The following is a 27,619-nucleotide window of genomic DNA, read 5'->3' on the forward strand; positions in this document are numbered from 1 at the left end:
TGTTGGTCTGCCTATACCACAAGGTGGATATCATTCCAGCTAGGGAGTCGGTAAGTGCTCCGCAAGTAGCGGATTTGTTTATTAAGCATATATTTCATCTCTATGGACTACCTACATCCACAGTGTCAGACATAGATGTTAAATTTACCAGTCATTTTTAGACTGCTTGAAGCACTAAGGACTGAGTTGAGAATGAGTAGTGGGGATCATCCTGGAACAGATGGTCAGACAGATAATCAACTGAACTTCAAAGGATATGCTCAGAGCATATGTGTCATTAAGGCAACATACGTGGGACAAGTGGTCACCATTGTTGGAGTTTGCCTACAATGATAGAAAACATTTCTATACAAAAATGCCTATTTCAGCGAGGCCGCTATAGCTTTGCTCCTAGAGCAACGGTAAGATGTATATATGCTACAAGCTCATGAGTCATAATTGAGTGGAAGTTCTAGTTCGGGTTGCGGGTCAATTAGTCTTTTAGGAGTCGCTAATGAATTGGAGTTACTAGGTGGGCTTTTGGACTAAGATATTTGAGAGTATCTCACGTGTGCTAAATTTTAGCTCACTGTCATGGTCATCAGCAAATTCTACCGCTTAATAATGTGGTTTCTTTAGTCGCAATGGAATGAGTACGCTCGATAGCATTTGTTAAGTAAAAAAGAATTTGTTGGTTTTGTTCCTTTCAATACCATCATAGAGTTTTCCCTTTCCTCTAGGCAAGCCTGATGATTATTATTCACCTTGATTCTCCTTACTCGCATCTAGTGCAGTAAACACATATAACTTGAGTTTACCCCTTGAAATCCGAGTCAACTGTTTTTGCTTGTTTTAAGCATTTTCTTGCCATGGTTGAGGATGAGAGTAGACATAAGCTACTCACACTCCACACTGACAGGGAAGGTGAGTACATGTCCCATGAGTTTGCTGATTTTTAAGCATCTTGTGGCATCATACATCAGCGTACAGTGTACACTGCCATACAGACCACAACAGAATGGCATTGCAAAACAGAAGAACAAAACTTTGATGGAGATGGCATGGTGTATGATGAAAGGGAAGTCTTTGCCAAATAAATTCTGGTTGGATGCCGTCATGTGTGCCAATTATGCCTTGAACACGTCACCATTCATGGCATTAAAGACTACCACAACTATGAGACATGGACAAGTCATAAGCCGGTTATCTCACACATGAGAGTGTTCAGCATATGCACATGTTCCATCTCAGTTAAGACACAAGCTTAAGGACGATGCTGGCAAATGCATTTTCATTGTGTATAGCTCAGAGAGCGAAGGGTACAGCTTACATCAGCCTAGTACAGGCAAGGTTTTCTTTGCTGAAAACTCTGTCATGCCTTTGTTGGACTGTTAAAAACAGCCAATTATTGTCGCTTCTGACGTATGCGATTCATTGTTGCCCTTGTTCAAGTCCGCATCCGATTTTGGTGAGCTCAGCGACAAGAAGCTGCTTTACAGTCACATGTTTAATCTGATTTACAGCCTGATATGCCTCCCATACATCAGGCCACCATGGATCAAGCAGTGACTGAAGAGAGAGCTGTCATAAGACGGCAGAAAAGTGTCCCTAGAAAATTGTTAGATACCATAAAGCACAGCAAACAAGCTCATCCTTTTTGTCTGGCCGCAAGAGGAACGCCACTCATCAAATGCAGGGACACTTAGTAGAAGTTGCCTTGATTGTTACAGCATGCAATTAGGAGCCACTGAGTCACAAAGACGCTTTTGAGATCAAGGAATGGATGGATTCTAGTTGGATTCAATACATCAGAATGACACTTGTGTCATGTGCATGGATTGGTATCTGACGTGTACTAGGTACACAGAACTAAGCTCAGGTTAGCCTGGGGAGGCTTAGAGCTAGGCAGGCTTGATTCTCGGGTTGAGTGGCAAGGGTACGAACTATTTATAGGTCTTCGCTATTTTTGGCGCCGGGGCCCGAGTCTATAAAAGAGGCCCAGGGGGTTCAGTTCTCAGTGTGCAATTGGGAGCAAGTCTCGTTCCTAGGTGCTAGGTCTGATCCTGGATTGTGTTGCGGACGCGGGCCTGCATCTTAGCGTAGCCCAAGGCCCAGTGGCAGATCCAGGGCTTCACAGCGCCACCTGGTGGTATGGGACACCAGGCTGGTTTGGATCTGATTGGGAGTTCGTGCCAGTAGCTCAGCTCGTGGCTCGGAGGGGACATCTTCTGATTCGGGATCACATCCCGTAGATGTCACGGTTGGGTGGTGAGCAGCCTGCTCAATTCTGATGTTGTGTGTGGTTATTTTGCAGATCAGGGGTTTCAGGAGTGCTGGGACGTGTCAGTTGGTATCAGAGCCAACTCCTGAGGTAGGAACTTCTGATGCGAAAATTTTGACGGATTTCTCTTCCAGGTATGCCCTAAAATTCGAAATTTCCTGCTGCGTTTTTGCTGGCTACCTGGGGTAGAAGGGGTGGAGAAAGAACTGGAAAAGAAAGAAAAAGAGGAGTGAGAGAGAATCGAAATCTCTGAAGGCTACGGAGAGAAGTTTAGAGGGAGGAGAAGAGAGCAGAAAAGAAGGAGAGATGTGCAGGAAATGGACTGCAAGGGACGAAGGGATGCGGAGCTTAGGAAGGGGCGCAGTAGGCGAGGCAGTAGAGGCGGGACAGCCTGTGTAAAAGGCTGTCCACAGCCAGCGCAATAGGCTGTCCACAGCCTGCGCAACAAGCTGCGAACAGCCTGCGCTTAGGGCTGCGTGCAGCCTGCGTGGGAGGAAGGTGCTTTTTTCGAAAAAGCACCCCTCCAAAGCTGGAGGGGTTCAGGTGCTTTTTTCAAAAAAGCACCCCTCCAAAGCTGGAGGGGCTCAGCCTTTTTTGGAAGCCTAGCTTCCAAATAAGGCAGCCCTGCACCCTATATAGGTGGGGGCTGGGTGCTAGGCTACCCACAAGCAGCCTTGAGTATCGAGATCTCACCTCGAGTATCGTGCCCAGCCAGCCTCGTCTGTACAGCCTGCGCCCTGTTTCGATCAGCTCCCCTTCATCTGCCCTTGCCTGCGTCAGCCCTGCACAGCTCCCGCAGCTTCTGTACCAGTTCGTACAGCTTCAGCGACAGCCGTACAGCCGTACGGACTGTCCCGCCTGCTCCTGTACCTGCTGCTGCTCCGAACAGCGACTGCGCCAGTACCTGCAGCCACCGTACGGCCTGCGCCAGCAGCCGTACAGGCCACGTCAGCAGTCCGCACAGTTTCTACTGCAGCCTGCGCATCTGGTTTGCGGGTTCGGGGAGGCTCTGTGACTCTGGGTCTTCCGATTCACCAGATTTCAGCATCTCCTTCGGTCAGCTTCATCTGGGACGGTTTTCTTCTGCTCCATCTTCCTCTGTGCTCCGTTTCAGTCAGTTATTTCTCTCCGTTTGTAATCAAATCAGATTTCAGCCATGTCTGATGCTCAAAATCCCGAGTTCACCATGGGAGAGCAGGACTTAGATTACACTCCAGTGGGAGAGGATGATCAGGGTCTCTACGACGACCTGATAACTAAGAAAGCCTTCAGTGAGTTTACGACTGCTCTTGATGGTAAATTTGAGCAGGTCAATGCTAATCAATCGGGGTTGACACAGCAACTCCAAGGGATACAAGCAACTTTGACTCTTCTGGCTAGCACGGTTCAGGCGCTCACGCATGTGGATGCCATGGCTTCCGTGCTAGGCCCGAATATCACTCCGGATCCCTTTCCAGGTGACCAAAAATCAAGAACAAAGGAGGTAGTTGACACTTGGTTGCACAAGTGGCAAGTACACTTCCAATTCCACTCCTATTCAGATGAGAAAAAGATTCAGCTTGCAGCAGGGTTTATGTCAGGTAAAGCCTTGCTTTGGTGGAAAGAACTCCAGCCTAAGCCTGATACTTGGACAGATTTTGAGGGCATCTTCAGGAAGGAGTTCCTGAAGAAGGAAGATGACTACGATATCGTCGGCAAGCTCAAGGCCCTCGATATGTCAAAATTGAATTTGACTTTTGAAGTTTATCTTCAAAGATTTAGGGATCTGCAAACCAGGGCCACTAAAATGGATCCTGTAACCTTGTTAGGTTTTTTCGTGGATGGTTTGCCAGACTCCTATAAGTTACAGATTAAGAATAACAAGTGCACAACATTGCAGGAGGCCATGACATATGCGCGCATATATGATGATACCATGGCCGATACCAAGGCAACCACAGTTACCGAGACGAGCGGAAAGAACAAACGCAAGTTCTTTCAGCATGCAACTGGTATTGGGGAGACGAAGTCTACGGACAACGCCTCTAGGAAAAGCTTAACTCCTGCGAAGAATGGTAAGGCCCGTTTCCTTCGCACTCTCAGGCTCAAGAAAGAAGGCCGATGTTTTTGTTGCGAGGAGCGGGGCCACACAAAGAATGAGTGTCCTAAGCGGAAGAACCAAAAATTGGTGCTAGGACCGAAGCTCCAGGCGGGTCCACGTACCGCAGCCAAGGGAGCCAACCAAGTCACGATGACAGGTATTTCAGTAAATGTCATTACCTGCCCCCTTTCTTGTAATTGTACCTTTAATACTTCGTTGTTTGGTTCCCATGATCTTTTCCGAGTTTATGGAGAAGTTAGGGACCAACAGGTTCACATTCTCTTTGATCCGGGCAGCTCTCACAATTTTGTTAATTACAAATTTGTGCAGAAGATGGGGCTGTCCACAGTACCTAGCGACCACACCTACGAGGTGCAGCTTCCAGCTGGGAAGCAGTTTTGGGATCGCAAGGTTGAAGCACTTCCCATCCGGATTCAGGCCTACACGGGAGCTCTCACATGTTATGTTATGCATCTAGAGCATGTAGACTTGTTGATCGGGATAGAGTGGTTTAAAACCCACAATATTCAGATCGGATGGACGGAGCATACGCTTTCTTTTGTAGATAAGGACACCCAATTTTGTATTCAGTGTGATAAAATTCCCCCTTCTCAGGGGCCTATTGTATCTGCGATGCAGCTTCGGAATATATTGAACAATTCTCATTATGATGTCTATCAGTGTGTTTTGATTCCACTTTCTTCATTTGTTGTTTCGGTAATTAACAAGAATGAATTAAGTGTGTTTGAACACCGGGAATTGAGAATGTTGTTAGATAATTTTAAGGACGTATTCCCAGCTCAACTGCCGGAAGGTTTACCTCCAGAACGGGCAGTAGATCATCGCATAGACTTAGTCCCAGGGGCTCAACCTATCAGTGTACCACCTTATAGGATGAGCCAGGTAGAGGAGGATGAGTTAGCTATCCAGCTTCAGGATTATATAACGGTGGGCTATGTTGGCGTAGAACAAGATAAACCTTCGATAATAGCTTGTATGGCCAGTAAATTATTGGACTCCCTTAGCATTGGTGGGGGGCGTTAACTCCAAGATGAGTTTGATTTTGTTGTGGTCCATAGAGATTCCATTCCAGGACACTATGTGATCCAGGATGACACCATGTTTGACCCAAAACTAGCACTTAAGGGGGTTGAGGGATATGTAGTATAAGCGGCACTTCTCGAGGATGATACTTCAGGTGGTCATCCCATTTTGAGTTCACGTAGATATCATCCAAGGAGACTTCCACAAAGTCCCTCGGGTATTCCTTGAATACCGTGATCATCATATGTTGGAAAGTAGTCGGGGCATTAGAATATCATAACCTTGGCTGCATATACTCCCCATTCGGTTGCGAAGGCAATCTGATCTTGGGGGGCAATTAAGACTTGGTTGTAACCCAAAAATCCATCTAGGAAGCTATAAGCTTCCTTTTCTTCTAACCTTTCTAGAACATGTTCTGTGAACGGCAAGGGGTAGTGGTCAAGTCTCATGGCCGCATTAACCTTCTTCAAATTCACGCATACTCTGATTTTTCCATTCTTCTTTAGGACTATCATAATGGGTGATACTTAGTTTGTATGCTCGATTTCATAGATGAATCGTGCATCTATGAGTTTTTGGATTTCTTTCTCACTATGAGTGCATATTTAGGATTCATAGGATAGGGGTGTTGCTGTACTGGCTTGGCATCATCCATCATGGGGATTGTATGCTGCATACTGCAGCAAGTACGCCTTTCATGTTCATGTATTTCCAAGCCATGCAGTCCTTATATTCCCATAGTAGAGCTATTAAGGCATTCTCCTCCCTAGGAGTGAGGTCATCGGCAATAAATATGAGTTGTGGGTCCTACCCTTCTGGGGCTAAGTTTACTTCCTTGATCGGGGCCGATCCGTCATATCCTTGAGAACAACCATCCTCTCGGGATCTTTTGGCATGTTGGTATAAGATCTTGCGATCTTGAATAGTATAGGCCTTGTAGTGGGCTAGCACCTGCCGTAGGTCTTCTTTATCCTCAAACATACTTGGACTGAGACATAACAGTGCCACGTCTCTCTTGAGAGAACTGGATCCCCAAATAAAAGTGAAGCAGCCCCAAATCTGACATGTCAAAGGTGGTCTGCAAATCAGCTTTGAAATCTGCAATTTTATCTTCATTGGACCCTGTGAGCAGTAAGTCATCAACATAAAGAAGGATGACTAAAATTTCCCCCCCATCCATCTTGATGTAGAGGGTGCTTTCAGTAGGACTATTGTGCAGCCCCTTGCTGGTCAAAAAGGCATGAATCTTGGCATACCATGCACGAGGGGCCTGTTTCAGCCCATACAAAGCTTTGTTTAGCTTGCATACTTGAAGTGCATTTGCTGTAATTTCAAAGCGTGGAGGTTGTTCGACATACACCTCTTCCAACAAGTCTCTATTTAAGAAGGCTGTTTTTATGTCCAACTGATGAACATTCCACTCAAAATGTGCAGCCATTGCAATAACATATCGGATGGTGGTCACCCGGGATGTAGGAGCAAATGTCTCCTCATAATCTATGCCCTTTTTCTGAGCATAGCCTTTAGCAACCAGCCTTGCCTTGTATCTGTCAATGGAGCCATCTGGCTTCCATTTGACCTTGAAAACCCATCGTGTGCCAATGACATGTTTACCTGGTGGCAAGTCTACAACATCCCAAGTCTGATTTTTTTCAATGGACTGCAACTCATCGTGCATGGCATCCATCCAATGCACATTGTCCTTTGCTTCTTCGAATGTTGCAGGCTCCTCCTCATCAAGAAGAGTACCTGCATATGCTGATTCCACTGAATTAGCACCTTCCTTGTGCCTTGCTGCACTGCGAGTCCTGCCAGGTAATGGAGCATCAATTTTACTCTCCCTGAGAGTCTGTAACAGCCAGTTTCGGACTGTTTTTGCTGCATGTATGTCTGCAATTTCTTGCTGCAGCACCTGTTCCACTGCCTGTGGAGGTGGCAAGACATCCTGTGGCTGAACTGAAGCATTGGGAGGTGGCTGTAAATTCTGATTTGCATCAGAAATATCAGCAGGGGAACCCAGGGCAATGGGTAGCAACCCCTCAAAGACATCCTCTGAAGAAGAAGGCATATGAAATTCAGCCTGAGTGTGAGCTGAACTTTCTGCAAATATCACATCTCTACTGACAATGATCTTGCGTGTAGCAGGATTGTAGAAAGTCTGAAAACTGAGCCATCAATGGCAGTAAGCTCAACTTCTCCTGTGCCACGTACTGAATATGATGAGTTATTGGCACAAGTGACTTTCTCACCAACGGGAGGTGGATGCAAGGAAGTAAAAAGACACTTCCTAGAAGTGATATGCTTGGATGCACCGCTGTCAAAATACCAAGTGTTCAGTGTTTCATTGACACTGAAAGCAGATGCATCCGTAGAAGAGTCATAACTGCAAGTCAAAAATGCATATGTATCATCATTACAAGTGGCTGTACTATCCCGAGCATCTGGAGCAGCCAGCCTAGAATCTGAAATGCAAGATAAAAAGGCATAATCCTATCCAACAAAGTTGGCTGCAGCATCCCCACTGTCAGATGCATGAGGAGCTGAATCTGAAACAGCCATACCGGAGCTGTTTTTCTTCTCTTTTGCAAGCCTTTTCCTGCATTCTGCAATGTGATGACCTGGCTTTTTGTAGTAATGACAAAAACCCTTCTTCTTGGGCTTACTTGCATCATTTTTAGCCTTCTGTGAAGGCTGTCCTGACCCATTGGAAGGCTGATTTACTGATGTCTTTGCTTGTCCCTTTGTTTTTTACTTAAACTTTGAGAGCATAGCTTGTTCACCTGCACGTGAAGCCAAGTTTTTCCTGGTCTGCTCTTCCTGAAGCAAAAGTCCTATCCACTCATGAAAAGTGAGAGGATTTGCACCCCCCCTCAATGATAAGTTCAGCGAGGTATGAAAGCTGAGATGAGACTCAGGAAGAGAATTCAGAGTGGTAGTAATCATCTCTGAATCATGAATAATCTCATCTATGTTTAATAATTGCTCTCTGAGATCCTGTAGCTTTGTGAGGTGGACCGACATGGAGTCACCCTCTTCCATATGTGTATTACTTAACTCTCTTTTCAAGAAGGATACCCTTGCATCATTCCGGGCTGCATACATGCTTTCTAAGATATCCCATGCTGCCTTCGAGGTCTTACACGACCGGATATGCGGAATGATAAATCTTTTCATTGAAAGAGAGATGCATGACAAAGCTAAGGCATCCCGTGAATCCCATCTCTTCTGCTCTGGAGTAGTGGCTATAGCTGCACCAACAACTTGTTCTGCAGCTGCACCCTGTGCACGACCTCTTCCACCTCCTTGCTGAGGTGGGGTATTAGGTGCCATACCTGCTGGTCGGATCTCACCCCCATTCACATAAAAACTCCAGAGGGAGTAGTTGGTACCATCCAACTTGTCTTCCGGTGAAAGACCACCGAACTGGAAGTCATTCTGATTTTGCTGGGCCATATCTGAGAAAGAGATTTAAGCATATACAAAACTGGATTCCCTTACTGGGAATGAAATGCACAACTCCCAAAAAACACAGCCAAGCACTGGCTGTAAATGCAACTGAGATTTCTGCACTTCCACTGTCAGAAATCTGTCCAAGCGTCAAAAACTCTCCAGAATCTACCAAAAGTGTTGCAAAACACTTCAAGAAAGGCAGTATGAACTGAAATCTCCAAAAAATTGCTCTCCCAACACAAAAGCCCCAAAATAGGCCGGAAATTGCAAGCGGAAAGGGGCAGATTGATCAAAAGCCCCAAATGTTGCAAGAATTGCGCTCTGTCTGCCAAAGCCCCAAATTTCACTGCGAAATTGCATGCGAAATTGCAGTGTAATCACAAAATCCCCAAATTTCTTCAAGAAATTGTACTGTTGAATCAAAAGCCCCAAATTTTTGGAGCAGATTCTGCAAATTAATTGCAATGTCTGCAACAAACAGGATGCCCCAAATGTACTCGCAAAAAACTGAGCCAAACAATGGCTGTCTGCAAAATGTGCCTGCCAAAGATCACCTGCAGATGAAGGAAACCTGCACAATAAACCCTGTACGAAATCCGTACACCTGCAGTACAGTTGTAGTACAGCTGTACGGAAGTACGGCACAGACAGGTACTGCTGGATGCATGTGTGTAGTACGGAAGTACGGCACAGACAGGTACGGCTGGATGGCGAGTATGTACGGATCTGCAGTACGGCAAAATGCGCAAATTGAGGTAGCAGGTACGGATCTGCAGGTACAGATCTATACGGCTGCTTGCATTGATGTACGGAAGACCGTACCAGTATGGTACTGTACGACGAAATGCGTGTACGGACAAGCAGTTACTTGAGATGTACGGCAAAGTACAGGTGTACGGAGCCGAGATTGCAGGTACGAAAGCAGGTACGGCAAGTACGGAAGCAAGTACGTGCAGGAGCTATACGGCGAACTCAGACTGTACGGCGACGATGGTGTATTCATTTTTGGGGGACAACCCACGGCAGAGTACCTCTTATTGACTCCAAATACATTCAATTTAGAGGGACAACTCAAGGCTGAGAACCTTTATGTGACTCAACACAAACTCACATAGCATAGGGGCCTAGAAAGCCCAATCTTGGTCAAAAGGATCCTCGTCGTCAAGAGAGAGGCCATGAACCTCTCCTGTAGTGGCATGTATCTCCTCCGGGGGCTCAGCGTGTTCTTCAGCTAGGAGATTGGCATGAGTTTCATCAATAAGGAGGGCTGCCTTTCCGTCAATGGAGGTCTCTTGAGCACTGAAAACAGCCAAGACCTGATAGGGTATAGTTATGTCTTCAAATGTACCAAGAGAAGATCAAACCAGGAAAGCCCTAATTTGTGAAATGTAGGGTTTGCAAAAATTAGGGTATTCTGCTGTAGGTCAGAAAAGCCAGTATATGCCATGAAAGAACAGCGCAGGATAGCTCCAAATGTCTTCAAAACAGGTTGTATTCCAAAGCAACTTCGGAGCAACTGAACTGAAACCCTAAAATCTATCATTCTTCGAAATTTGAATAATCGAACTTATGAAGTGCTCTTGTAGATAGTTGCAGGAGCTGGCCGAAGGCTTGAAGAACTCCAAAATGCACACACAGGTCCGAAATGTGCAAGGCGGTAGCTGTAGGTGCTCCAAATGCGAAAGCAGGTCTGAAAACTTGCAAGGCGGCTCACCAAGGCAGCTCCTAATTGTTGCAGCAGGTCACCACAGTGAAAAACGGCTGATGTACATATGCTGGAAGCTAGGAGCAGTCCTGAAAACGCTTCTGGTGTAGGCGGTTCTGCAGCAGCAACGTGTAGATAGTTGCAGCAGCTGGTCGAAGGCTTGAAGAACTCCAAAATGCACACAAGTCTGAAATGTGCAAGGTGGTAGCTGTAGGTGCTCCAAATGCGAAAGCAGGTCTGAAAACTTGCAAGGCGGCTCACCAAGGCAGCTCCTAAGTGTTGCAGCAGGTCACCACAGTGAAAAACGGCTGATGTAGATATGCTGGAAGCTAGGAGCAGTCCCGAAAACGCTTCTGGTGTAGGCGGTTCTGCAGCAGCAACCCTTGAACAACTTGAAAATGCAAGCAGTAGCTCCAAAATTGGTCGAAAATGCCTCCAAAAGGCTCGAAAGTCTGCAACGAATGCGTGTGTAGATGGACAGCTCTGTTGCAGCGGCCTGGAAACCCTAAAAATGGGAATGGAAATGCTCCGAATCAGCACATATACAAGCGCCACTTGAAGGAGATGCCGACCAGCAGCACGTGTGCACACGCCTCTTGAAAACAAGCCGACCAGCAGGGCTGTGGAGAGGTTAGACGGGCAGAAATGGAGGCGAAAAGGGCTGCAAGAAGAGGCGGCTATGGAGGCAGGCTATGGAGATTCTAGGTGGGCAGGTAGGAGTGCAAAGGGCTAACCTGCTCTGATACCATGTTAGAAACATGGTGGAGAGAGAGAGAGAGAGAGAGAGAGAGAGAGAGAGAGAGAGAGAGAGAAGGTTAGGGTGTGAGGACATGATGCTCAAATGAAGACATGACAAAGGCTTTCATTCATTCATCAAGTTTAACAAGGCAAGTGAAGTACAAGCCTTATATAGGCTACTCACTCACACACTAGCACCTAGTGCATATGGGATAAGTCCCATGATGACATGTGGCACTCACACAAGACTCGCTCAGATAGACTAGTACTAGATCACCTAGTACTTCACACTAACACATCACATCACCACACTCTTTGGCTATGATGTCTCCAACAGGAATAACATGGCCTCTGGCCTGTTCTTGTTTTGCCAATCTTTGTCCCCTTCTGTGGCATCAATGTGCCTACAATCTGGTGGGCAAGAAATACATATTGTACAAAAGAATTCAGGTGACAGCTAGGATTTATCATGCCATACAGAAAGTAATTTTTGGTTTATGGAGGATTCGAAGGTTAATGTGCTCTATAATTGGATAAATATTGATGAGCAATCATTTTTGCAGTTGGAGAAACATTAGAGTCTGTCACCCTCCTGTGGTTGGAGGGACAGGTAGACCACCTGATTGCTTCTCTAATTCTAAGCGATTAATAGTAGTTTGTGGAAGTGTTGTGCATCCCACCCCAAAAAAGCGTAGAGCACCTAAGCTGCATGGCTGGCAACCTGGACTTGATGCAAATACATATTGGGTCTTTTTCTCCAAAGAGGGCTTTGATACGGCCACATGAAAGCTTTAAGAAAAAGCCATGGGAATTCACTGAGATATGGAATTTAGTCTCAAGTATACCTTTGAATGTTGTCTTGTGAAGCTTCAATTACTACCTTGTTTGCAAGCATCTGTGACAATGATGTGGCTTTTCAAAGAGGAAGGAGCATCACCTATCATGGTCCTAGCTGGCCTTTTAAAAACTTGTCTCTTCCCCTTCTGCTCAGTATCATGGCTGTAATACCTTCTCTACTTTGCTAGGATGCATCAAGTATTCTTCCAGCGGCAACGCAAAAGATACAATGCATGAAAAAAATAAGCAGACTTATTCTTGCTTTCTTTTTTGTATCATATAACTTGCAGACTTGATAGCAGTGGTTGTTTTGATGCTTGGTATCACTTGCATGTTGAACTGTATGACAAGAAACATCCAAATAAATTCCTTTATTGTATTTTCCTATTTCATTTTTCCGCAAATTATTGTGCTTTTGGCTCGAATTTAAGTAGTGTATCTTGCAGGAGATGTAAACAGCATAACTATTGGGTCAGCAACAAATATTCAGGACAACACACTCGTTCATGTTGCCAAAACAAATGTCAGTGGGAATGTTATGCCAACCTCTATTGGTAGCAGAGTGACAATTGGTATGCCAAAACCTTATTGGGTGTTATTAAGATAGGATTAGGTGTGTGTGCTGATAGTTTCAGCTTCTCTTGAACTTGGATAAAGTTATACTGATATTTGTGCTCTGGTTAAACAGGGCACAGTGCTGTGCTACATGGGTGCACAGTTGAAGATGATGCATTTGTTGGTATGGGAGCTACTCTGTTAGATGGTGTGTACGTTGAGAAGCATGCCATGGTTGCTGCTGGAGCTCTTGTAAAACAGAACACACGGATTCCAACAGGAGAGGTAAAGGCGCCTTTCCTTGGAGACTTGATGGCTTTCCTGATGATTCTATCCACTGTCATGCATCACAGACTTTTATGAAAAAGGCTGTCGGTTTGCTTATCCAGTTCGGAAAATTAACCATTTAAATCAAGCCCTGCAATGTACCAGTCTGCAGAAGGCTGCGAGGTGTGCCTATACATGAAAGTGACACGAATTCTGAAAAATTTATTGTCATTTTTGGGATTTACAGTTTTGAATCAATATCATGAGATTACGTCATACGTTTACCCTCTCTGGAGTCGAGAAAGACTCAATGCAGTGCTTCTGTAGCTTGATATCCAAAATGACTGTGATGCCATCTTGGAGCTTGTAAACTTACATACCGTGTAGCCTTCATTTCGAATGGTAAACCTGCCTATGGCACAGTCACAAACTGAGTTTTATGGTATATTTGCAGCAAGCCTTTGTTGTTAGAAGCTCCAAACTATTTTTTGAGAAGGCTATGCTTCTTTATGAACAAAAGTAATCACAATAGATAAATGGCCAAAATTGATAAATACAATCTCTTTCTCTCCCCCCTATTAACAATATGGTGGATCAGTAGATAACAAACTCGTTCAAAACATTTACTGAGATTTCGGTTTGTCTAGCTGGGTAGTCATTATTAATTTTATTTTGGGCTTCCAATGTGGCCCATCCATCACTTGATGGGGTGGACCAGCCCTCAGTATTTATTTGCGTTCAACCACCAAAGTGAACTGGTTCTCTGTGTCATCTTCACTGCTGCTTGTCCATCTTGCTGTCAGATGGTTTTGCACTTTACTCTCTAAAGAAGCCTTCAACTCTTCTTGAAGACGATTAATCTCTCGTGTAATTACATCAGCCTCTTGAGGCTGAAGTGCCTAGATAGCCTCATCCTCAAGCTCTATTAAAGAGTAGTGTAAAGTTAGAGTACTTTAAGTGTAGCAGCAATTCGTCTTCTTAAATTCCATAGGTTGCAGGGCAGCAAGCTGTTTCTTGATGCTGCTGCTGCTGTCCTGCACAGCCCTTCAGGCAATTTTGCATGCTGCTGCATGTCCTGCGCAGCTCTTCAGGCAAAATTTGGAGCAGTGGGACTAGCAATCAGCTCAAATCTCAATGCTGAGGGTAGCAGACTGATGTGCGTCTGTCAAGTAGCAAGCAGATGGCAGATTTATTGCTGGAGGTAGGAGAGGGAAGAAGAGCTAGGATTGAGTGACTTCTTGTGTCCTAATATTGTTCGTTGCAGGTGCATATATAGGCTACTGATCGAGCTGCCTGAAATAGTCTTGTAGGCCTCAATTAGACTTACTTGTCCAGATATAGTTGGCTGCTACCTAAAAGCAGACCTTAGCTTTGACCCTTCCGAGGTCATGATATCTCAATTTGAGCATAACATTCCTTCCCTCTTCAGGCATCAGCGTCCTTGATAATAAACACAGGGAATGCTCTCTGCATCTCGTACATGGACTCCTAGGTAGCCTTGGATAGAGATAGACCATACCATGCAACCAACACCGTGGGTATCTTTCGATTGCGTACTTGCATTGTTCCTCAGTCCAGGATTCTTATTGGTTTGCGTCTTGCATTGTTCTATATCTCTTGAAACAAAACAACGCCCTCGATTAGTGAGTCACCTGGGTGTTGGATTTGTTGGTCTATAACCATCGTTCAGCTCGAACAAACTCATTCCTTTAGAGGAATGTTTTCTATCGTTATCGGCCTCAATGAAACATATGCTCTAGGCATATCCTCTAAAGTCTGGTTGACTATTTTCATTTCATCATCCCTTTCAGGATGATCCCCACTACTCATTCCCAACTCAGTCCTTAGTGCCTCCAACCCAGGACTCCAAAAATGATTGGTAAATTGAACGTCTCTGTTTGACACTATGGATCTAGGTAGTTTATGCAGACGAAATATATGTCGCCACGAGGACAGAATCACCTTGTGCTGTAGGCAGACCGACTATAAAGTCCATAAAAATGCTCTCTTACCTACCTAGTGGTATTTTCAAGGGTTGTAAAAGGCCAGGTGGCTTGACAAAAACAACGTATCACATATTCATGAATCTGTTTGCTCATTTTTGGTCAAAAGAAATCTCGTTTCACAAGATCATCATGTCTTGTCGACACCTGGTTGTCCCGCACACGGGCTATCATGGAACTGTTTAATGACCCTCTGCCTGAGATCATTTTGATTAGGTACTACTACGTTGCCTTTTCTGGATGCTAGGTCCTCCTTTTCCTCGGGTTTAAGCACATAAGCCGTAGGCCAAAGCCTCTAGACAAACTCGTCCACTTTTTGAGTTTCTCTAATCTCGATCATTAGAGCACTCTCTCATAGCGTGAAATTCAGTAGAGCATTAGCAACTTTATTTTCCTTCCCTCTTCGGTACCGAATCATCATGTTAAACTCCTGCATGAGTTTTGCCTACCTAGCTCGACGGCCTCTCAAGTCAGGTTGTTTACAAAAATGTTTCAGAGTATCATGATCTACATTTGCATACAACTCAGAACCATACAAATAATGTCTCCTTGTTTTCAAAGCATGGATAGTGGCGTACAACTCTAATTCATGAGCTGGCCAATTTCGTTGAGAGGGAGAAAGCTTCTTGCTTTTAAAGGCTACTGGTCTTTTCTCTTGGAGGAGAACTGCTCCTACCGCAATGCCACTTGCATCGGTTTCTATGAAAAAGGGTTTCTAGGGATCAACTATTTTCAATAGCGGTCGTGAGACTACAGCTTGTTTTATGGCATCGAAACTTTCTTGTCAATTCTGTCCCATATAAAAGGTACTTTATGTGAGATCAGATCAGTTAAAGGCGATACTATCTCAGAGTATCCTTTGATAAGCCTTCAATAAAAGTGGACAAATCCCAAGAGTGATCGCAAAGTGGTTAAACTTTGAGGCATAGGCCAAGTCTGTATCGCAGCCACTTTCTTTGGATCCATTTCCACCCCCTCAGGAGTAATAATGAACCATAAATATTCAAGTCTTACCATGCACAATACAATTTTGTTTTTATTTATGTATAGATGGAATTTCCTCAAAGTACCGAACAATATTCTTAAGTGTTCATGATGCTCAGCAATACTTTTGCTGAAAACAAGGCTATTGTCAATAAAATGTACTACAAACTTCCCGATATAAGGGGGTAGTAAATTGTTCATAAGCATGATGAATGTAGTTGGAGCATTGGTAAGACCAACGGCATTACCAAAAACTCATAATGTCCAAACGTGCTTCTAAAAGCGATTTTATGCACATCCTCGTCTCTAATGCGGATCTGATGGTAGCCACACTTAAGATCTACCTTGCTGAAAGTTATGGCTCCATGTAATGCATCTAGCAAGTCATCGATCTGAGCCATCGGATATCTGTGCGTAATAGTGATATTGTTCAGTGCTTTGTAATCTATACAGAGACGGAAAGTATCGTCTTTCTTTTTCCTCAATATCACGAGCGAAGCAAAAGGTGAGAAACTGGGCTGAATCTACCCCAGCTTGAGGTATTCTTCCAATTTCCTTCGCAGCTCCGCTTCCTTAGTAAAACTTAACCTAAAGGGAGGCCTATTTACAGGTTCTGCTCCCGGGATAAGTTCAATCTTATGCTGAACATTCCTCTTTGGAGGTAACCCATAAGGCAACCGATCCCACAGTCATAGAACTCCACAATCGATCAGCCAACTTGACCCTCTCCTTATCTTGGGTAACATCAGTGCTAGTTGATGGACCTTGACTCAACTCTACCGATGCTACACAAAGAAACAAAAGCTCTTCCTTAGTTTTTCAAACTTTCATTACGGAAACTAATTGTCCTTGAGAAAAATCCTTTTCACCTCGCAAGACATACATCACATCGTTCATCTTGAAGTGATAAATGTGCTTTTTCTAATCAAATGCTTCTTAGAATGCCAAGCTTTACCCAGGGCTATATCTGCGTGAGCAAGCGTGGTCATTGAAAAATTTGGCTTCTCTGCATAGTACTAAATTCAAAGTTCCAACTAGGTAATCCTTTAGTCCCATACTTCAGTTGAACTTCCATCTGCCATCCGGACCATATATGCATAGTTAGATAGACCAGTATTTAATTTCAGGCTCTTTATGAGCTTGGAGTTAATTACATTGTGTGTTGATCTCTGAGTCAAACATCACAATGATGTCATGATTGGCCACTTGTCCTTTTATCTTAATTAACTTTGTATCGCTAAAGGCCGTAAATCCCGTTGCTATAGGCTTAGATAGGATATTATCAGGTGTATTGTTTACTAACTTAGCATCAGACACGCATAATAAAACATGTATTGACCTCTGCGTAGATTCTGCTACTTGAATCAAAATCTGTTCAGCTCTGGGACTTCCCTTCATCTCCACGTCGCACTCTGAGATCACCATCTGAGCCATCTGACGATCCTTGTTTTGTGGATAATCTTTGCACTGATGAGGCTGAAGGCATCCAAGACACAAGCCTTCTCTCCTTGCTTTCTTTTTTGGGCTTTGGGGTCAAATAAGATTTTGCCAAGATCGAGCTGCCATTGGAGTTACTTTTCTTTTCACCCCAATGGTGGAGCTTTGTTTAGGAGGAGTTTCAGCTAGCTTAGCTTGCTTGGCTTGGCCACTAGGCTGTGAGACACTTCCTTTACTATCCCACTTCTTCTTAAACCCACTTTTCTTAAGGTACTTATATCAAGTCCCAGTCTGCACAAATCCGCTTGGTCTGTTCCCTTTGGCATCCTCATAGTTCAAGGCTATGGCAATTGCTTCATCTAGAGTGCTCGCATACGTAGCCTGAACTTCCATTTTGATTTGATCATTCAGTCGAAAAATAAAATCTTTTACCTGTACCAACTAAGGAAGAGGTTCATAAACCTTCATTACACACACTTTAAATTTAGCCACTGACATATTTCTCTGACGAAGATTTCTATACTGAGCCCAAGCTTGAGATGCTTCGTCAAGAGGCAAGAAGTGTTTTTTAAATTTTTTCTTGAACCCCTCCCAAGTAGTGGATGCCACTCAATCCCTTTGATGTTTTATCCACCATCTATCTGTTGCCTCATTAAATATATGGGTGGCCTCGCAGATTTTTTTCATGTCATTTCTAAGTTCACAAATGGCGAAAGCCTCTTCCCATTTGTGCAACTAGGTTTCTATGACATCAAAACTACGGTTAGTCATCCGATCAGAATACTTTTCTGGCCTATAATTGGCAATATTAGGTATCTTAGCCCTCCTAGGCTTGACCATATGAACACTGGTTTCAGGCTCTGCCATTGGAGTTACTTTTCTTTTCACCCCAATGGTGGTACTTGGTTTAGAAGGTGTCTTAACTGGCTTCGCCTGCTTGGCTTGGCCACTAGGCTATGAGACACTTCCTTTACTAACCCACTTCTTCTTAAACCCTGTTTTCTTTGGGTACTCATACTGAGTCCCAACTTGCACAAACCCACTTGGTGTGTTTCCTTTGGCATCCTCATAGTTCAGGGCTATGGCCATTGGCTATGGCAATGGCTTCATCTAGCGTGTTCGCATACTTAGCCTGAACTTCCATCTCGATTCGATCATTGAGTCCAAAAATAAAATCTTTTACTTGTACCGACTGAGGTAGAGGTTCATAAACTTTCATGGCACTTTCTCTGAATTTATTAGTTTGTTCAGTCACTGATAAATTTCTTTGACGAAGGTTTTCTACACTGATCCCGGTTGCTTCGTTAGGAGGCAAGAAGTGTTTTCTTAATTCTTTCTTGAACCCCTCCCAAGTAGTGGATGCCACATCATCCTTGTGCTGTTTTATCCACCATCCATCTGCTGCCTCATTAAACATGTGGGTGGCCTCAGGGCATAGTTACTAGGGAACGTGAATGGCAACGGAACATCGACCCCCTGGGGAACAGGAACGCCCAAATCCTAGGGAACGTGAACGGGAAGGGAACGTCACATCACCATACCCATAAACAAACATACTATTCTATACATTAGAAAGCTTAAACTTAGAATCCAAGACTCAAAAATTTTGCAATTGCTTTTGGAGTAAGGACTCAAGACTCGGGACATAAAGTCAATACTGAATCTTATAGATGAATCATGATTCATGCAGAATCATTGATAATAGAATCTAGATGCTTGCCAATGGCATACAAAAGCAAATTCCATCAGAGACAAGGCACAAGCATATGATATTATCTTGAGTCTTGGAATCTTGAATCTGGATACAAGAAAAATAGAGTGAGACCTCCTACTACTGAGGCTCCTAGAACTTAAAAAACTAGCTGCTACATGCATGATCCACTCAACACTGTCAACATCAATGATCAATCTAAATCTGCAGAATTGTGGTTGCTTCCCTCTTCCTCCTCTTCATCATCTCCAATCTTGAGTCTTGGAATCTTGAATCTGGATACAAGAAAAACAGAGTGAGACCTCCTACCACTGAGGCTCCTAGAACTTAAAAAACTAGCTGCTACATGCATGATCCACTCAACACTGTCAACATCAATGATCAATCTAAATCTGCAGAATTGTGGTTGCTTCCCTCTTCCTCCTCTTCATCATCTCCATCTAGATGATTTGCATGCAGGGAACGGCTTAGGGAACGTTCCCTAGACGTTCCACAAGGGATGTCAAACGTTCCATAGACCAGATGTTCCACATACGTTCTCTTCAAGCTCAGTGAAGAGAACGCCATTCCAACGTTCCATAGCTATGGAACGGCGTTCCTTAGCAACTATGCCTCAGGGATTTTCTTCATGTCATTCCTGAATTCACAAATGGCGAAAGCCTCATCCCATTTGTGTAACCAGGTCTCTATGATATCGGAACTACGGTCAAACATCCGACTAGAATGCTTGGAATGTTGATGGAGCATTTGTGAGACCAAAGGGCATCACCTTGAATTGGTATAATCCTCGTTCATTCCTGGAGGCTGTCTGTGTTTCAGCCCCTTCTTTCCTCCTGATTTGAGGATAACCCGTCCTCATATCATATCTTTGTAAAGAACTTAGCACCCTTCAATTCATCCAATAATTGATCTCTTCTAGGTATAGGAAATCTGTTTTTTATAGAAATTTTATTAAGGTCTTTGTAACCAATGCACATCCTATAGGAACCATATTTTTTCTTGACCAAAAGGACTGGTGAAGCAAAAGGAGATTGATCGCAGGTGATAAATTCTCTGCCCAAAAGCTCCTTAATTTGCCATTCCACCTCATCTCTGTCAGCCCTTGAGAGCCTTTTGCTTACTGGTTCTGACCCTTGTTCAAGAACAATCAGATGGTCTACATCCCTGTGGGAGGTAGGTGTTGAGGACGGTCAACAAAAACATCAGCATAATGTTGTAGTAATGAAAAATAATCCTCCATTTTACTTATTCATTCCTCCAACTCATGATGAACCAGACTCCCCTTTGAACTTGGAAAGAATGACCTTATCTTTAACATATTTGCCCTGATGTGAGTCTCCCTTAGTGACGTTGAGGATCTCATAGTTTGTACATATTGTCGGAGAGTGAGAGCTGATCTAGGACTAGAAGGAAGCCCTTGTACTCATTAAACCTATGACATAGAGCCACAGTTTTAGAACTGTTACTTAAATTTTACAGATTCTCCCCTTTCTGCTGATTTCTGCTCCGAAAGTCAATCAGTCCACAAACTAAAAACATGAATGTGATTCAATAGAGCAAGAGCAGAGACCATGCTAGGTAATCCATGAAATTTTCAGAAATTTGCCAGTATGATGTTGAAATGGCAGTAGTACATGTTAGAAGGGGGTTTTTGCCTAGATATCAGGCCAAACCTGATCCAATTGAAATGAAACTTGGTACTTCGAGGTGCTTAAGCGACGCACTTTATGAAATCCAGTCAGAATTCGATGGAATACACCTTCTTATCATAGCTTTTGTAGGCAATTCTTGACGTGTACCAAAAACAGCTCCAGAAAAAGACTTTTGCAGCAAACCTGATCCAATTGAAATGAAACTTGGTACACTTCTTCGAGATGCTTAAGCTACACACTTTAAAATCCAGTCAGAATTTAATGGAATACACCTTCTTATCATAGCTTTTGTAGACAATTCTTGACGTGTACCAAAAACAGCTCCAGAAAAAGACTTTTGCAGCAATCAGTAGTGTTCCGGATGCAAGAGGTCACTACGAATGCAATGATGTAAGCAAATCTTGATTCTGACAACTTTGAAATTTCGAGGATATTTAAGGCTGACAAGTGTTGGATAAACTTCCTGCGACAGAATTTTGCATACAGTGTGCCATGATTCAAGCTTACATGCTTCCAATTTAAAGGAAAATAATAATTTCCACAATTTTCCATGATTTATAGGCTCTGATACCAAATGAAGTTGAGGCAGTCTTGACTCTACCTTTGTGACGACTAGTATAGCAGGAGGTTAGGCTGGCCAATCGATAGAACTAAAGTAACAAAACAGTTAATAAAATGTACCTTTTGAATCGGGAAAGAATGAGTCATGGGATGGAGTCACAACAGTGGCATGTGATGGGCTGCACATGGACAGAATAGAAAACTCCTTGTTGAGTTTAGCTTGCGCAAGAGACTCAGCTGTACGAAATAAGTATATGCTTAAAATGTGGGACAGCAACGGCTCTGATGTTTAAAGGGTGGCTGTAGAATTACAACTTTGTGTATGGAATTATGCCATTACAATGGGTGACACATGGCAGCTTGTTGTTAAACACGCTATTGTATATGGGATTAATCCCAATGTGCCATATGGCATACCTAACAAAGCATAAACTAAAAGACCTAAATAACTCCACAAAAACATACTAGATTTTAACAACTAAGTAGTCGCCCTAAAACCTATTGAACAAGTCCTATCCAAAGGACACTAGCTATAACAAACTAAGTAACTAGCCTTTGTTACAATTCTTCTTTGTGGTAGGGTCCTTGGGCTATTTTCTATGTTGGGCCTCACAAGGATGTGCCTCTCTATGCGGTAGGAGTTACTAGACTCCGAGTTTGTAGATGAGATAGCCCTTTTTGTGGAGAGCACGACAAAGAGTCTCGAGGGAGTACGAGGTGCCCTAGAATTGTACTATTAGGCATCTAGGATCAACATTAACTAGACCAAATTAGTTGGCTTCCTCACAGCGAGTGAGGAGATTTATGAGATTTTGTTTGGCTTCGCTTGATCCTATGAGGCCAAACAATAAGGTACTTAGGATGCGAGGTGGGCATTGACATTCCAATTGAGCAATAGATAGCCTTGATGCTAGATAGTATGCAATGGAAGCTATTGTATTAGACCTTGGCAAACTCTCTTTACCTGGGAGAGCCCTTGTGGCCAACCAGGTTTTCTTGGCCACAGCTTGATACATAGTCTTTTATTGGTGTTTTGCTAGGGGATGCATGGGGTAGGTCAGGTGCTTGGTGCACAATTTCTTGTGGGTAGGATCATATGCACTTGGAACACTACAGCCAGGGTCGCTTGGTAGATGGTGATCTTGCCCTAGGCTAAGGGAGGACTTAGCATCATTGATCTAGAGATGCATAGCAAAGACCTGCTAGGCAAGCTTGTAGTGCATGGTCTCACCCTAGGATCAGAGCCTTGGAAGCTCGTGCTTCAGCAAGGTCTTCTCAAGAACACCCGCTGCACACGAGGACAGTGGCAGTATTCTCATCAGTGAAGATGGTAACTCCTCACATGGAAGGAGTCACTTTTGATGAAGAGTTTACATAGGGTTTGGCAATGCTTGTCTGGGGACTCATCTGAGCCATCCCTCGATGTTGAGAAGAGTTTGAGCACCTGTCCCATTGCTAGCTTCCATAGGTCCGGAATTAAGAGGCTTACATGATGGGGCAGTGGACACATATTGGCCGGGTGCAATGGAATAGTGGTATGGCTAGAACATGGAGTCGGCTCCCCCAAGAAACAGAGGCACATAGGACAACCCTCTCCCACTTTACAGTGACGGGTATGAGGATGCTGGACATAGACATTGCCATCCTTGATTCCTGAAGGGTTGGGCTACGTAGAGCCTCAGATCCCTTGAGTTGGTATGGGCAGTTCTATAGGAAAAGGGTGCCCTTGAGGATCCTTTATATACGCTGAGTTCTCGGCTCTGAGGGTGGGGTTGGGGGTTCCTCCAGCTAGAGACAAAGGGAGACCCAGGGTTGGATATGCTTGAGTGGGAAGGGATCTGAATATATATATATATATATATATATATATATATATATATAGAGAGAGAGAGAGAGAGAGAGAGAGAGAGAGAGAGATGATATGATTGTGTTAAAGTCCTTGAGACCCTTCATATCTATGGGAGGGGTCGAATGCCACAGTGGTCATCAGTGCGCACTTACATGGTGACCAGCTTCAAGCATTTAAAGATTCATTTCTACAATAAAAGGATGTGTTATACAGATTTGCGCGGATTGCCACCATGAGATTTGTCAACACCGAATACACCTGGTTCGAGATGCTAAACCCATTTGGCAACAACGGTACTAGCTCTCGGACCTCACATGTGTCCTCTGGTATATCAGCAGCTTTTATACCCCATAATTCCATCCATTTTATCCCTTCTAATGCCATCCAATGGTTTGTGTAGCTTCCAATGCCTTGTGAGGTATCTTGCTTGTTTCTGTTGGAGATAAGTGCACACTAAGTGTACTATTTCCTAGTCTACATTTGTCTAAGTCTAAGTCTAGTCTTTATGTCTTGAGTGTGTGCCATGTGGCACTTCTACAATTATCCCATAAGCACTCTTGCTTTATGTCTTGTACTTTGGCCCATATATTCATGGGTCACATCATTGTAATCTATCAGTCTAGCTTGTGTCTTGTCTACACTCTTCTCAAGGTATTTCTTGTCTTTCAATCTTGTTATTTCATTTCCAGTTTCTAGTTCTAGTTCTTGCTTCCATATTCCAACATGGTATCAGAGCTAGGTTGATCCCTCTTCTCTCCCCTCAGTCTGCCTCTTCTCAGATCTCTCCCCCGCTGCAGATCTGCCCCTCTTCTCAGATTTCTCCCTCTTCTCATTTCTCCCTTTTTCTGCCCCGCCATTGTGCTCCAGATCTGCGCGCCAGATCTGTGCCAGATCTGCGCACCATTTCTGCCAGATCTGAGCGCCAGATCTGCGCAGTTCAGCCACAGATCTGAGCGCCATTTCTGCCAGATCTGAGCGCCAGATCTGCGCAGTCCTGCACCCGCTCCTGCTTCAACGTACCTGCTATCTGTACAGATCAGCGCTGTCCGTACGCCGTCCGTACTTTGTACTCCGTACGCCGTTCGTACTCAGCTGTCCGTACAGTCCGTACGACTGTACGGAATCCGTACCTGCACAGGCCGACTTCTCCAGCTGCTGTTCGAAATCTGCTCCATCTTCACGGGGCCGTGATAATCACCGAGAGAGGTACTACTACTCCAAAACCTCTACATCAGCCCCTGCATCTACCTCAGCCCATGTTGCTGCAACATCTCCATCAGCTGATCCTGTTGTTCCTTCCTCACATGATGAGAAGTGGGCTTTCTGATTACTTCTATGTCTTGTCTACCACCTTGACCACCGATGATGTAGGTCAAGGGGTTCTAGTGTCTTGGTCTTTCTATCTGTCTACAGTCTGTCTTCTGTCTATCTAGTCTTGTCTGTCTGTCTATTTGTCTATCAATCTGACTGTGTTTTAGATCCATCTTGTCCCTACCCTTGTGGACCCATATGAGGATATCACTTGAGGAGTGTGTCTGAGGATCTTTTTTCTGTCATGTTTTCTATCTTGTCTCTCAGTCTATCAGTCTTTATGTTTGTCTTCTAGTCTTGTCTTTCTGTCTTACTCCTAGTGTCCACTTAAGGAGGGTGTTGGAGATAAGTGCACACTAAGTGTACTATTTCCTAGTCTACATTTGTCTAAGTCTAAGTCTAGTCTTTATGTCTTGAGTGTGTGCCATGTGGCACTCCTACAATTATCCCATAAGCACTCTTGCTTTATGTCTTGTACTTTGGCCCATATATTCATGGGTCACATCATTGTAATCTATCAGTCTAGCTTGTGTCTTGTGTAGACTCTTCTCAAGGTATTTCTTGTCTTTCAATCTTGTTATTTCATTTCCAGTTTCTAGTTCTAGTTCTTGCTTCCATATTCCAACAGTTTCCATCTTCTCAACTTTGTTGAGATAAGCCATGAATTGATATAGTGCTTCTCCCTCGAGAGGTATCATGCTCGTCTTTAAGGCCAGTAGGATGTGGTAGGGTGTCTGAGCCAGTAGGATAGGGTAGAGAGAGAGAGAGAGAGAGAGAGGGAGGGGGGGGGTGCGTGCATGTATTAATGTATGTAGAGAGAGAGAGAGAGAGAGAGAGAGAGAGAGGTGGTGCGTGCATGTATTTTATATATGTGCATGTACATTTATATGTGTGTGTGGGCTCTAGACTCTATGGAAAGATTGCAATCATAGAGTTTTGGGTGATCCCACCACCTCCAATGTATGTGCATGTACATTTGTATGTGTGTGTGGGCTCTAGACTCTATGGAAAGTTTGCAATCATAGAGTTTTTGGCGATCCCACCACCTCCCATGTATGTGCATGTACACTTGTATGTGTGTGTGGGCTCTAGACTCTATGCAAAGATTACAATCATAGAGTTTTTGGAGATCCCACCACCTCCAAGTTTCATTTTTTCCGGATGTCTTTAAGGCAATTATTTTGATTGCCTACATACTTGTCAGATAGATTATTCTACCTACTTGTCTTACATGAGGTTTTCTGATGTAATTGTATGTTCCCTATCTGGGGACTGCTTGTAACACAAAGCTACATAGATCCTCCCCCCCCCCCCCCACCCCAACCAAAAAAGAAAAACCCCAAAAAAAAAAAAAGGGGAGTGTGCCCGCTCATGAGATTTTAGTTTTGTTTGTACTAGCTGTTCTTCACTGGAGCAGCTATCATGTGTTTTTTTTCAGCATCTTCTAGCTTCAGCATCTTCTAGCTTATGAGTAGTAGCTGTCTCATTTTGGGACAAATGTACATTTTTCTTAATGAAAGGTTCTTCTACAAAAAAAAAGAATGTGTGTGTGTGGCTGAGAGAGAGAGAGAGAGAGAGAGAGAGAGAGAGAGAGAGAGATCGATGTGCATGAGTGCTGTTGCAGGTTTGGGCTGGAAACCCAGCAAAGTTTCTGAGAAAATTATCGGCTGAAGAGATAGCGTTCTTTGCCAAATCTGCTGAAAATTATGGACAGTTGGCAGAGGTGCATGCTGTGGAGAACTCAAAAACTTATGAAGAGATCCAGGCAGACAAAGTTCTTAGAAAGAAATGGGCACAACAGAGCGATGACTATGATTCACACATTGGAGTTATTCGTGAAAAGCCTCCTGTCAATGTGATGTTGGGAGATCCCAAGGGGGCTCACTAGACACATACATGTCAAATTTGTGCAAATCAAGTTCATCTAATCCTTTCAAAGACATTTTGAGGGCTGTCAACACAATTGACTGCCGTGATGTAGGAAGAGACTATATTGACCCAGAACCATTTTTGAATTCATTGGAGCCTTAACAACAACGGGATGATGCTTGCCCACCTTTTCGATCTTAAATCATTCAAAAACTGGGCTTCTTCGCAATTTACTACTTTTAGTTTACTGTTTGAGAATAAGGAGTCTTTCCTTTAAACATATAAGAGGAGATCGACAAATGAAAGCAGCATGCACTTTTGTTGTATTTCATCCATACTTGAGTGACATCTAAGGAGAGATGAAGGATGGTAAGTAGACTTGGTTTGAGGTTTTGAACAAAGAAGATTGGGAGTGATCGGCTTCCATGGAATTCCATGTGTCATGCTTCAACTTCTAGTGAGGTGGAGCCCATACAATGCTTTATGGAGTGGGGATTGTGGCTGTATATGTCAAACCACTCAGGTCCATACGAGGTGGCTTGTTGTAATGTTTGTGCAGCTTCATTTCACACATATCCTTCTTTGGTCACATGGAACCTAGGCGATGTTCTTGTCATTAGCTATGGATCTCAATCTTGCTTTATGAAGTGCAGATTGTTTATTTAGACATGAAACAACAAAATCCTTTTTTGGCCATAAGTGGATTTCTTGCAAAATATATATGGAGTGTCCATGAAATCTTCTTGTTATGGGAGTCTTCACAAATATACACTTCATCTAAGATAAATGTTAAGCAAAGGAAATAATGTGCAAATGTTAAGGATCCACAATAAGATGTACAAATCTAGTATGGGTGGACAATTCATTGATTTGGAATGTGTTCATGAGAAAGTTGTATTTGGTTTATTATAAGAATTTTGTTGATTTGGAATGTGTTGACGAGAAAGTTGATATTGATATCAAGGAATTGTACTTTAATTTTGTCTTTCTATTGACTTGAAAGTAACATGCCTTAATTTTTTATTCCGTTGTACTGAAATTGAAAGTGCCAATAGTGCCTCATACGGAGTGACTAAGATAGAATCCTAAGCTACACCTAGGGCTTGAACTCAGGACCGGCACATACACACCCACACATTTAAGCCCCGCTTGGTCTAAACGCTGTTGGCAGCAACATGCCTTAGTTACAAACCATTGCTTTTGAATTCAACAATTATATTAGGTACAACATATTTGGAGCTTATTCCCATGTGCCATCATAGGTGGTTATGTATATAACTCCTACTTGTTTTGTGTCTTAAAGCTA

General features: G+C 43.6%; 1 protein-coding gene across 1 annotated transcript in view; it reads left to right on the forward strand.

Moving 5' to 3' along the window:
• Positions 1 to 26,976, forward strand: part of LOC147892408 (gamma carbonic anhydrase 2, mitochondrial-like) — a 92,887-nt gene extending 65,911 nt beyond the window's left edge. The window contains exons 3-5 of the mRNA XM_087387467.1: positions 12,561 to 12,686; positions 12,803 to 12,954; positions 26,069 to 26,976. Coding sequence (XP_087243593.1) covers positions 12,561 to 12,686; positions 12,803 to 12,954; positions 26,069 to 26,332 — 542 coding nt within the window. The 3' untranslated portion in view covers positions 26,333 to 26,976. The remainder of the gene's footprint in view (positions 1 to 12,560; positions 12,687 to 12,802; positions 12,955 to 26,068) is intronic.
• Positions 26,977 to 27,619: the final 643 nt, after the last annotated feature.

Source organism: Dipteris shenzhenensis, chromosome 16, assembly GCF_047967505.1.
Source record: "Dipteris shenzhenensis isolate YYH24624 ecotype China chromosome 16, Dip_SZ_1.0, whole genome shotgun sequence".
NCBI lineage: Eukaryota > Viridiplantae > Streptophyta > Polypodiopsida > Gleicheniales > Dipteridaceae > Dipteris > Dipteris shenzhenensis.